This window comes from Dysidea avara, chromosome 13 (assembly GCF_963678975.1).
Source record: "Dysidea avara chromosome 13, odDysAvar1.4, whole genome shotgun sequence".
NCBI classification, from domain to species: Eukaryota; Metazoa; Porifera; class Demospongiae; order Dictyoceratida; family Dysideidae; genus Dysidea; species Dysidea avara.
The window spans coordinates 6,563,020-6,576,833 of record NC_089284.1 but is presented as its reverse complement, the minus strand read 5'-3'; the positions used below and the strand labels follow the sequence as shown (position 1 = coordinate 6,576,833).

General features: G+C 35.6%; 1 protein-coding gene across 1 annotated transcript; it reads right to left on the bottom strand.

Annotated features, from left to right (window-relative positions):
• Window positions 1–8,836: 8,836 nt before the first annotated feature.
• On the bottom strand, window positions 8,837–13,767 carry LOC136243290 (vesicle-associated membrane protein 8-like). The gene is made up of 6 exons (XM_066034813.1): window positions 13,669–13,767; window positions 12,274–12,319; window positions 11,986–12,064; window positions 11,436–11,515; window positions 10,265–10,316; window positions 8,837–8,976 (listed from the first exon to the last, which is right to left on the bottom strand). Coding segments are annotated over exons 1-6 (294 nt in total). The 5' UTR covers window positions 13,671–13,767; the 3' UTR covers window positions 8,837–8,941.
• Between the last annotated feature and the right edge of the window lie 47 nt (window positions 13,768–13,814).

The following is a 13,814-nucleotide window of genomic DNA, read 5'->3' as shown; positions in this document are numbered from 1 at the left end:
GGTAGTTGTTATGTTGTAGTCGGATGGATCGGCGTACTTGTTTTTGAATGTTCTTAAATTGCGCCCAATCAGTAGCTGTCCTGGTTCGCTTTGTTTTATTGTAAAATCTCTGCTTTTTCCTTATTAGTATTTTAAGGCAAGGTGTCATCCATGGAAGTTTCTTCTGACTAGAAATATATTTCATTGGTATGTAGGTGTCAACAGCTTGTACGAGGTTTTTACGTATATAATTCCAGTTTTCTTCAACAGATCTCGAGTTGGTTTCATTTAGTTGAAATAATCTGCAGAAATGCTGCTTACTTTGTCATGGAGAGAGACCCAGTCTGATCTTTTAAAACAGTACATTTTCTTTCTAGGTTTACTATTACAAGGAATACAATTTAACAGATCAACAATTACTGCATTATGATCACTTAAGCCGGAAACAGTTCTAGATTGGCAAACATAGCTAGGATGTGATATAAAACATAGGTCTAAAATATTTTCTTCTCTAGTAGGCTCGGTAACTATTTGCTCTAATAAAAAGTCTTGGGATAGCAAAATTAATGATTCTCTAAATGCTGCTGGCAAATAAGATTCAGTTAGACGACCAGAAGACCAATCAATTCCTGGGGAGTTAAAATCACCCCCAAGAATGAGTACTGCATCAGGAAACAATTGTTGAATTTGTTGTATACATTCAGATAGTTCTTCCCGAATTGATATTGGAGAATGAGGAGGACAATAGAAGGATCCTAAAATTATATTGGGATGGTTCTGTACATGTACTTGTGCCCACACTACTTCACATGGAGAATCTATTAACACTTGACTAGATAGAACATTTTTGTCAACTAATATGAACACTCCTCCACCATGACTGTTTCGGTCTTTCCTGTACGCATGATAGTCTTTTGGGAATACTTCTGAATTTGTAATTTCTGGATGCAAATGTGATTCTGTACCAATTAAGAAACGTATACTATGTAGAACTAAGAATGCTTCTAGTTCAGCGTGCTTATTTGTTACACTGCAAAAGTTAATAATTGCAAGATGTTGTAGCAAATTTTCGTTTGGACTACTGGTAAATTTTACAGGTGAACTACCACAGTTTATGCCTATAGTGTTGTGACTAGGGATTGATTCTGTAATCTGTATGGGTAAGGACAATAATTTCTTTTTATCAGAATTTAGTCATTGGGAATTGGTGGAAGTAGTGTCCATAGTTTGAGATGGCACAGGCTGAGATGTATTTGTACTTGTAGTGTCAGAGGAACAAGCTGGCTGAGTTGGTTGAACTTTGAATTGGTGACTATGCCATGTGGCTGATTATTGACATAAATGTGAGCATTACGAATTTTGATAGATTTGCGAGAATAGCCTTGTTGGATAAACTTCCATCTTTCTATAAGTAGTAAGGATTCAGCGTTTCTCTCTTCATTGGTCATGTCAGGCTTGGTAAGTATAGGAGGAGAAAGCTTACTTCTATCATACAGAACAGCTTGAGCATCTAGTGCATGGAGAAACTGTACTAAAAGTGGTCTTGGGTGTTGCTGACTTGGTTTGAATTTCCCTAGTCGGTGTAAATCTTTAATTGCTGAGCTTTCGATATTGGGTACAGCTGAGAGTATGTTTTTAAGATCAGATTGTGATCTAGCAGGTTTAGATGTGTTTGGAGGACATTCTGCGATACCATAAAATACTACATTGCATTTCCTGTCGGATGACCTTTGCTGATTGATGAGGGGAGTTTTAGGTTGGTTTGGGGGACCAGGCAATAGGTTACTAGGTAACATTGGCTGCTGGTGTATAGTTTTAGGATGGCTAGTCTGGTTCCCTTCTAGCTTGCTTATTTTGTCAGTTAGGGTCTTTATGGTCTCTTTTAATGTACTGATTTCATTATATTGTTTGCCAGGGGTGCAGTGTGGACACAAGTATGGAGCGGACTCACTTAGTAACTTCTCAAACACAGGACGAGTAATGCCGGCACAATGTCTATGAATCCACCCCTGACATTCCCCTTCGCAGAATACAGCGTAGTGACCATCTGTGTTTTCTCCAGGCTCTAATATGATGCTGTCACAAATTAAACATTCAATCTGGTTGTCATCCTGAGTTTCCTTAGTCTTCTTAACAACACTGTTGTTAGGAGGAGTGTTATGAATGGGCTTTTTCCATTTGATCTTTCTAGTACGTCAACTAGGAGTACTCATTTCATGTGTTTCGCGTGGTGACTGCAAAATAACGACAGCAAACACACAGTTCAATTGTTTGGAATGGTCGAACCTTTACAGGTACCGTTAGTGATGCTTAGCCATGGTAAAACAGTGTATATTTACAAGAAGAAAGCAGCTTTTTCGTGCATAGCTCTATGGCCTCTTCTCCAAAGCACACCATTTTTACATTATAGCTGTCCTCCAAGTAGGGTACGCCACACAGCAAATTTGGTTAAATTTGCAACAGCCATTTGCAGGCATTCAAAACTTCATTTTTAATTTCTTCTTCTTATGCCGTACAGGGGGGGCTATGGGGGCTTCAATTTCTTTTCGCACACTTTACAAAAATTGCTATAAACTTCAAACATGCAAACTCGATTGCCTCAATCTTTGGCACAAATGAAGAGTGTGTAACAGTGGATTCACGTACCAAGTTTGTTGTGAATCTGAATAATATTCAAGGAGTTATGAGCATTTATTCACGTAAAAAAACCTAACTTCTGTCACGGCTACAAGGTAAACCAAGTATAGAAATCACTTGAAAATTGGTGTGTAGATAGGTTGATCATTGTAGCAGTACCTTTTGATAGTTTGAATAGCAGTAGAGTTACAGTGACAAAGTTATACCAAATATCAAACTAACCTATTCAACGAAAATGAAAAGACAAATCACAAGAATTTCTAGAAATACATAAAGAATATTCGTAAAGACCAACATGGTATACCTCCTTTAAATGAAAATGGTAATACTATCAACTGCTCTAAAGAAAAAGTTACTGTTCTAAACAACAAATTTCAGTCTGTATTTACTTAAGAGAATACCACTGACATACCAAACTGCAACAGCACTCCACATCCTATAATTCCAGATATTGCAGTTTCATGTGATGGTGTACAAAACCTCCTCGAAACTCTAGATCCAAGTAAGGCATCTGGTCCTGATAACATTCCTACCGGGATTCTAAATTTTGTGCAAAAGAGATTGCTCCAATTTAACTGTTATCTTTATCCAGTTCCTAACATCTAGACATATACCAAATGATTGGCTAAAAGCCAACATAACACCTGTGTTTAAAAAGGGGGATAGAAGCAACACCAACAAATACCGGCCAATTTCACTAACTTCAGTTCGTTGCAAGATATTAGAACATATTATGTATCACCACATTGCAGAGCACCTGAACACCAACAACATATTAATTGACGAGCAATTTGGTTTTAGAGCAGGTCATTCGTGTGAAGTTCAGCTCATATCTATTGTTGAAGACATACAATTGGCCATGGATAATACTTCCCAAGTAGATATGATTTTCATCGACTTTAGGAAAGCATTTGATACAGTTCCGCATTGTAGACTCTTAAACAAGCTTTCTCACTATGGGATTCAAGGTAAAACTTATGACTGGATAAAAATTTGACTGACTCAGTGAACACAGCGTGTTGTTGTGAATGGACATGATTCAAATTTTGTGCAAGTTCAGTCAGGTGTTCCCCATGCATGGAACTGTTCTTGGCCCATTGATGTTTTTGCTCTACATTAATGACATTAAGTGTGGCATCTCATCCCTTTTGAAACTTTTTGCAGATGATTGCATATTATATCGAACTATCAATAGTCATCAAGATCAATTATTATTACAACTTGACCTCAACCTTATAATAAAGTGGACTGAAACTTGGTTAATGGAATTAAACACTTCCAAGTGTGTGGTACTTACCTGTAGTAGACTAACATCTTCCTCTACTTTCAACTATACTATCAGAAATCACTTTTTGCAGTGAGTTACCCAACACCCTTATTTAGGAATTCTCTTTGACTCAAAAATGTCATTTTCACCACATATCAATCAAGTTATCTCTAAAGCAACAAGGATGCTAAACTTTGTTAAACGTAACCTTTATAGATGTTCTGCAGAAACTAAATGTTTCATAATCATAATCATAATCATTATAAAGCAAAAACAGGATCGAGATACTCTAATAGAGCAGTCACCACGAGGTAAAAAAGGTGTGCAAAAAATGTCAAAAAAGAACTTATAAATTACCAAAGTTCGAACCAGGGACCTCCATATACCTAGCACCTGCATCCTTAACCACTGAACCACTGCTACCTTGGCTGATCACCTCACTTAATTTCTGCTTTATAAATGAAATTTATAAATGAAATTTCTTGTTGAAGTCTGCTTATAATCAAACATTTGTAATTTCATAGAAGTACTTGATTGTTCTAGAACATTCTGTGTATGTTCTATTAGAAGCCCTCAAAAAATATTATCAAATCAGTATTGAATTAAATCATGCAATGAAATACATTTATAAGTCTGTCTTCAATAATCATCATTGTATCTACATAGAAAAGAAGAAATGTGAGTAAAAACAAACCTCAAAGTCAGCCATAGGCTGGTTTTGGGGCCTTATAAAGTACAAAAAGGAGTGAAATCCACACAAAAACAGCCAAGCTGTGAAAAAATGGTGCGGCCTTAAAAAACCTGGGTGAAAAAAGTTGTGAAATCAAAGGTGGCGGCCAAGAAATGGCTGCAATGATGTTAATACTAAAATTTTTTAATAATGGCTGTGTGCATTGTTAAAATTTATTAGCATTAACATCATTGCAGCCATTTCTTGGCCGCCACCTTTGATTTCACAACTTTTTTCACCCAAGCTTTTTAAGGCCACATTATTTTTTCACAGCTTGGCTGTTTTTGTGTGGATATATTTTTACATGAAAGCAATGGCTTAAATTTCAGCTGGGAAAATCGAAATACTCTAATAGAACAGTCAAATATCACCGAAAGCACCAATAAAGTGTTGATAGATCTGTATATGGAATTTTAACATTGGTATGACAGGAAATTGGCACAGTGCAGAGATCAATTCAGTTTACACACTGGAATTCTTTTTCCCTTGTAGTATCTATAGGCTTTGGTGAAATCCAGCAATACTTCTTGTAGCTCAATATAGCAAAACTAGATTTTTGGGTTGATTTACAGCTATTAAATTTTAGCAAAATGTAAAAATATATTATTAACATAACTATAGCATCAGGAGGCTGCACCTCCTGACCTATAGGGTCATCTGACCAAACCAAACCGGCCATGCATGAGTAAAAAAAGAAGGAAAAAGCAGACTGGCCATGTGAGACTACACCCCAGACCTTATGCTTTTATACTCAATTGCACAGTTTACCATTGACAAAATATGAATACTATTCCACTAGGGGAATACTATTCCACTAGGGGAATACTATCCCACTAAGGACCTGTGTGTGAGAGAAGGTTCTATGTGCAACAACAAAAGCAAAAAGGTTTTGTGTCAAAGGAGATTATGTGACAAATAAAATTATGTTTGAAACTTCCTTAGATACATAAATTGTTCTCAAAGATAGTGTTCTCATAGCAATGGATTCAGAGAGTTTCTTAGCGGATTCTCAGCTAGTTTGGCATACAGTCAAGTGTATTTGTCCTTGTATAGACCCTTTTCAGGTAAGCTGCTGCCATAGCAACATCCGCCATTTTGGAGTACAACTCGTTTTGAAACCCTGGGGGAAAGTGTACATTTAACAAGGTCAACCTTTGCTGTGGAATGCAGAATAAGAAGCTCTACTTCCTAGGTATTGTTGTAGAAAGTAATACTACCAGGGTTGCAAAACGGGTTGTACTCCAAGATGGCAGATGTTGCTATAGCAGCAGCTCACCTGAAAAGGGTCTATATAAGCTACTAGGTACGTACTGTGCATTACTTGTGCAAAAAACATGATAAACAACTTACCATATGTAAAGACAGAAGATTGTGTATTCATTTGTAATTAAATTGTCTTTTTACAAAACAGTGGTAAACTTCATATACTACAGCTCCTATTATTGTTATGTAGTATTAGTGTGTACAGGATAGAAGGCTCTGTGAGCCTGATCACATGCATATTATACCTAAATTATTTGTACATTATTTAGAAAATAGTTAAGTGGCTGGATTTTTAATTAGCATTCATGACTTGGGGTTTCATGAATCAATTACAGAGCTGGGCAGTGTAGCTATACAGTGTAATAGGAAAATTATGTAAATTGATTCCTCAAAAGTGGATTAACAGAGAACAGCTGAAAAACCTAAAGATCAAGATACCCCAACAGAGCAGTCATGCATTCTGAGCAGTCAAAACTACTTTAATAGAACAGTCATAATGGAATTAAAAGGAAAAGTAGCTAAGACTAACTTGAAAGTTTAGTAGCTAACTTCATTTCAATTTAGATACAACAATATCTCACCAGCCATAAACCAATGTTTTACATTTAGGATTTACAGTAAAGGCAGTACTGATACATTAGGTTATCATGAAAGAATTGATTGATGCACGTGATGATAAATATCAGAAAAAAAATGATTTTCATGCATCTGTAATTAGGTGGTGGCGTGATGCTCAGACAGACAGCATGAATCTAATAAACAGTAGGTTTTGAAGCATTTTAGCATTCAAAATTTGCCAGCAACTGGGGGCTGTTCCCCCAGACCCCTGCATCAATAACTCACTACCAAAATCTGGAAACCCCCTTAGAAAAATCCTGTGCATTGAGTCCAAATAGAGATCTTTATGTGGGGGGTGACATTTTTAGGAAAAGAATGGCTAGTTCTATTTAAGGACACAATAGAAAGACCACCACAAAGAATTTAGTTCCAATAAGTCTGAATCCATATATTTTTACCTCTGAAAGGGGAAAACTTTATAACAGGAAAAATTCAAAGTGTCCGTTATCATGATATTGATATAAAGATGTGAATCCACTGTAAAATGCTGACTGCTTCTTTAGTTAGGAGAAGTTCAATTGTTAGCCAATGCTCTGTAATAAAATCATTAACCACATCCAGCAACTGACAACAAATACTAGCTAATTAATAAGACAAGTTGGCAATTCCCCTATAGTGCAATATTAGAATCTTTCAATTGTCAAAAAGATTTCCATCTTAAATGTAAGTAAAGAGGCCATGTGAGTACAAATTTTTAGCAATGGAGCTGTAATTCTAAAAGAATTGGATTTGCTGTTCCAGTACCGGAACTGAAATAACCAGCTGAAACAGTAGCTCAATGATATCCAGATCTCACAGGTTTTACTCAGGTATCAGGTATTACAGAGGTGAAGTCATGCTCCTAATTTTCTCTTCAATCAGTCTAAATGAAAACATTTCTTGCAGTTTTATTATATTTATTGGAATTTTGATCACATATATTAATTTTGTTGTTACATTGTACTTTTTAACTACGTATGTTGGTTTTGTGAGAGAAAAACCATCACAATTTTCAAGCAGAAGCACTACTGCAGTTTACTTTGCACATTCAGCCATGTGTTTCTAATGAACTATACACATTATGGTTTCATTATGTGGCAGGTATATAATTCAGTCACACATGTGTACATGTACAGTCCCACACAAAACAGCCAGTCTCTATTTATCATTTTAATACCAGACCTGGAGCAGAGGCCAGGAAACACTTGTGGAGTTTCTTAGTTTATGTACTCATTTGAACATTCAGCAAACCATACATGGCGTACATAAGTTTTTGGGAGTATGAAACACTCTGTTTCCTTGTTTACTTCTTGGAAACTAAACTTACACACTAAATGTTTATTTCATTAATGCATGTGCTCTACATGTGTCGGTTGGTTGTAGTATACTTCAACTGCAACAAGAAGAACATGTGCCATGTGTTAAAGTGGGAGATGCACATACCATTGATGAACCCACATGTAATCTAATAACAGTCAAGTGCATACATAATAATATATGTTATGCTGAGTTATTTCAAGGAAACTTGTTAACCATTAGATCTAGATGACAGATACCAGCATATTGCAGCTGCTAAATTTTAGTCATCATAGATGGTGGACTATGTTTCATATATATATATATTTTTTATTTTATGGGTTAAACTACATGCAGATAATAAATGGTTTCACCATGCATGTTCTGAACTTCCAATGTAGCATCCAATCCATGTACCCATTATTAAGTATTAAACATGCTGGCATGGATGACAGTACTTTTTATACATGAAAGTATAGCTGTACCGAAAAGTAGCTATACTTGCAAGTTTTGTTAAGTCTACTGGCGGTGTCATTTAAAATATCCAACTAAACCTAAGAACTTGCTTTGATAACAGTTTTGTCTTCCTTCACGTTTGTAGTTGAGCAAAACTTTCCAGCATAGAATTCATAGGTGTTTTGCCCCCATAAATGGTGTCAGCCATATGAACAGTGGAAATGGAGGACATGGCCTGCCTCCCCACTTATAGTCAATGCTTGTAACAAGCAATCAAAATACTTTATAACAGAGCAGTCAGTTACTTTAATAAAACAGTAACATTATTTGTATCTCTTGAAAACTGTGAGTAGCTACTTATTTTATCTGTAAGAACACACTATCTCAGAGCTTAAACATTTTCCTGGGGGCATGCCACCAGATCCACAGAGACTCTCCAGAATGTCATCCATGTTTGTAGTATATCTCAAACTCCATTGTTTATTTTCATTATCAAAGTTGGTCCTCCATTTTTTTGCCTTCTCCATCACCTCTATATAGTGTCTGTTGTGTGTATGTGATTGTAGTATTACATCATTAAAGACCACACCCTAGACCACATGGCACATTAATTGTTGCACTATAAGATTTACTGTAAACCTTCAAGTAGAAAATTATGGTATTTCATATACAATATACATGCATTGATAAACAGATTGTTTTTTTTTCTTCTTTGCCTAATCATCTTCTTTTTCATTTGCCACCAACCAAGCTACATAAAATGCATACAAAAATATACAGTATACGCTAACTACTATCTTGTAATTATATATCAAATTGCTAAATTTAGTCAAATACTAAGACACCATAAAGTATATGAGTGTCCTATTAAAGTGACTGTATGTTCTATTAGAATTACCACCAATGCTGAATGCATAAGCTGGTAAAGTCCCACATGCACATTCAATCACACATAAGACTGCACTCACAAAATTTCGTCACTAAACCATGGGATTTAATTTTCAGTCATAAAAATAGAATACCATAGCTACGAAATTATTTGATACAATTTTTTACTATTAATGGGTAAGAAAGAGATTTTTTATGACAACAATCATTTTTTTAATTTCATACATAATTGTTTTCAATCTTCAATAGTGATAACGAGTTATAATGAGCAGTAAAACAGCCAGCTGCAATGATTCTCTTCCAGTGTGGAAAGATGGCCTTCTATGGGTACTTGCATCTGCCATTTACCTGGAATGCTAGCTATTGCATTAAAGAACAGGGAGGTGAAGAAAGTAGCTGCCAGTTCAGTGTAGCTACTCAGTCCCATAGTATACCCACAACTATTCATGCATATATATATATATTTGTCAGGCACAGGGAGGAACAAAATATTTATCAATGAACATTTTTTGAAGTATAATACCCTAAAATTAGCAGATTCCAGTATTACATAATGAATGGGTGGAGCAAGAAACAGAGGGAACAGAAGAGTAAAAAGAAAGTAGTTAACAGTGCCAATGGAAGCATTTAGCCAACACTGTAGCCCCAGTGTTGCCTGTGTTCAGTGCATTGTCTCCAGACAGCTGACCATTACTTATGGGGATTGTACAAGTCATCAAACACAACCACTGAAAGCATGACACAGTGATCATACTAACTCCTACTAATTCGTAAACTGATGTATTCTAAGTATCAGGTAATTGTTTTACTTCGAGATTTAATGCATAACACACACAAGCAGGTGCGCTGGTTAATCTAACTATTTTACTGTCAACTTTACCCATGAATTGTAGCTATGTAATAGCTAGACATGTACAAAACACGTGTAGTTGTGTACATGAGTAGGAATTAGCTGCCTGTACACATGGCAAAGTTTGTTTGGCCAGGACAGGAAACAGGAAATAGTAATTAGGTAAATCAGATTTGCCACAGCCTAGCCAACAATCAGTACATATTATAAAATGTTTTGCTATTTTTAGAGCACAAATTTGACCACATATTATTGCTATATTATGTAGAAATTGTGTATTTTAACATCAAAGTCTACTTGCCTATTAAACACCCAAATATTACAATCAGAATAATCCATAGCATCAGCCACATCTGAAAAAATACAAACATGCAACTAAAAAACACAGTGCAAAAATAAATCACAACAAATAAGATAATACAGTAGCACGCAGGATGAAATGGTTTTATTTTATCTACAAGTGAATGATATATGCTTTGCACCCTTGCTTATCTTCAATGCTCCTGTCTGAAAATTAAAGAACATAATTCTTGGAAAAAAAATTTCTTACAATGCTCCTCAACTTTGATTATTAAAAATCAGAATTTACAGCACCCTACAGCAAGCAGTAGGTTTCAGTTCATATAGGGATTCTATACCAACTATTAAAGTAGTTATATATATAAACTTCCTAACCAACCAATCAATCAATCAAACAGGCATACTCCAGTGACATCACATGGACCATGTGTTCATGCACAGGAAAAGTAGCCTTTCATGAACTGCATCAAACATAACAAAAATTTAATGCAGGGTGTATGCCAAAGAAGGTTGGTTGAAGAAGTCTGTCATTACGCATAATATATAGACATGGGTGGGTAGGGCAGTCCATTAGTAGCCACCCTTAAATAGTTATTACAAAATATGATAATCACACACTATATATATGTATCAGTAAATCATCTATCCATGACATAGCACCATTATAATTGCTGTACTACACAACAAATTGGATTCACAAGTTGATCTTATAACTGACAAAAGTGTACTGAGATCTCATGTAAAATCCAATAGCTATAAATCACAGAATGCATTCCCTCAACCACATAGAATCCACAACTCCAATGTGGTGACACAAGGGGAATTATTGTACACAAAAGGCTATGGATGTATGGAGGTGGTTATATTTACCATAGCAACTATAACCATGACATAGCCAGTTAAGTTCTGTAAATTCCTTAACAGTTCTCTGAAAGTGGTCCATTCAATAAAACTACCATAACTAATCATAATAGGATGAGAATAATCAAAGATGAAAACAGTTTCCCATGAAAGCTCAATACATCATAAAGCTATCTATATTGAGCATCACAGGAAGCTAGGATAATCATGCATGAAATAGAGGGACATAAATTAGTGGAACTAATTCTTACTCTATAGAATTCATGGTGCAAAAACAAACCAAAACATAAACATTACAATAGTATTCTCACCCAAAAATTTCTCCACCAATACTTTCTCTGCAGTGTGGTGGTCACAATAACAAAATTACGTGAACTTTCCTCTAATATTTCTACACAGTAATTGCAACAACAAAGATAAATTTACACATTAAATCTGCTGTTATTATCTAACATGAATCCTACAAATGCAACACAATGTAGCAGACACTTTGGCTCCAAAAAGCTTGTTGGAGCTGTATAACAGGATGTCCTCCTTTCAGAGGTAACAATCAGACTTGTTGGGACCAAAACTGTTGTCCATATAATATTAGGTTTCCTTTTGTGGGAAATATAATTAAGGGACATTCCTTCGTGTGTAAAGTTGATGTAAATTCCCTCCAAGGACTGATAAAAATTATGAGGTTACGTTTATGCAGAATTAAAGAAGCCATGTGAACTTTTTAATAAAAGAACTCATCAACCAAGTATTAAAAAGTCAGTTCACTAACTAAAGAGCTACTTTTAAACTTTAACAGTAAGTGTGCAGGTGTCCTTCATTTAGAGTGCCAGATATAAGTTCATTGGTGGTAGATGTACTTACGTGTCCTATCTGATAGGTCTTCAAGATTCTCTTGACGCTGGGTCAACTTTTCCACATTTTGACACAGTAACTCCTTCACCTAGTTGAACATGTACCAGGAAATTATTATGTACTTGCCATTTAAGGTAAAAGAAAGGATACCAGGTTCCAATCAGGAAAAAAATTATAGGGTACTAGCATGGGTCTATAGGAATCCACTAAGTAACAAAGCAGAGCCCATGCATGTACCAAGTGTTTACTAAAGCTTCATTTTCACATAGTGCAATGGTTTGGAACCCATAATCTTACCTCACCAGTTTCCTGTCTCAGTTGTATTATCTTATCTGTTTCTGACCTAATATGTTAACACATATGATGTTAAGGATCAGTGTATTGTATAATTGCAATATGTACCACTCAATACATTACATGATGGAAACGTCACCCATTTAGCAACATGTAACCACAGCCACACAGTCACCAGGTCATAATTGGTATATGAAATACTTCATTACTGTGTATTCTGTAGTGTCCGTCAATATTAGTATGTGTGTGTGTGTGTGTATATTTACATGTGTGGGGTTGTGCATCCTCTTGCAATCAACAAATGGCATTACATAATGAATTGTTCGGAGTATAAGCCATTACTTGTCAAAACAGTTCATGGAATCTTGCAAGGAAACACCACACATAATAGTTGTGCTAATAATCACAAACAACATTTGGTGAGCCATCCTGAACGCATGATTTTCCAAACACATAAACTATAGCTACCCATGACTTGTTATCTCACAAAAACAGCCAAATTTGTTATGCCAATACAACTTCCTCTTTTACCATTTAAGACTATATATTATATACATAGCCACATCACAATATTGGTAACAAGGATTGATGGTCATGACAGAACATGAAACTGACAAGGTATAGAGATAACCTTATAAGGGAAGCACGTCGGTAATGTGGTTAGACTGACAATACTGGCCTACTGGAATTGGTAACGGTTTGTCTTCAGAGGAATGTTGATAATGCTTATACAGTCATATTAAATTGGGAGCGAACATACACATGGTTCAGTTAACAAGATGAATCCTAGGCTAACTACCTGTACCACATGTTGTAGTTTCTGATTTGACCTCATAATGAACTGTTAATATAGCCATCGACTTTGTATAAAGAACACTATAGATACTATATAGGTAGAAATATTGAGGGACAAATTTTGTAAGTGATGACATGCATGCAGCTTCGCCGGTGAAAATATCATCACATGTACATCACTACTGATCACTTTGAATAAAAAAAAGTGAAAATCGATCTTTATACATTTTCATGAACTTCTTGTTACTCAAACATTTCTACCTGTATGGTACTATAGGATGTGCTAGCATGTTCACTGTAGTGTATACTTTGTCACAAGAAATACTACAGCTAGCTAGTGCATGTAGCTAGCACCAGGCTATGCTAGCACAGACAATTATTCTTGTGAATCATGAACTAGCCAGTAATAGTATTCTAGAAAAATATTGAAAAATATGAACATTTTTGTTAAGTATATAGTTAGTGCTAATAAGTAGCTACTTCCCTTGTACTTCCGGTATCACGGACTCCTGGTACCAAGCACAGAATAATACTTAAATATTATGAAGGATACATAACACATAGATAATTCAACTGATGTATCGTTATAATATCATTCCTTACATTTTAGATTTCTCTCCGCAGACTAAACACGTATGTACTCTATATAACGCCCTGCATGTAAAACTCGACGCATGCGCACAAAAGGGTGGTGTGTACGGAAAGAGGCGTTCCCTTAAACATAGATCAGGATGAGCTTCTGAAGACCT

Excerpts from the sequence above, each read along its gene's own strand:
- LOC136243290 (XM_066034813.1), bottom strand. Across the intron at positions 12,065-12,273 it reads TGAGACAGGAAACTGGTGAG|GTGAAGGAGTTACTGTGTCA; the intron begins GTAAGATTATGG and ends ATGTTCAACTAG. Across the intron at positions 8,977-10,264 it reads AATATTTGGGTGTTTAATAG|CTTGGTTGGTGGCAAATGAA; the intron begins GCAAGTAGACTT and ends CATTTTATGTAG.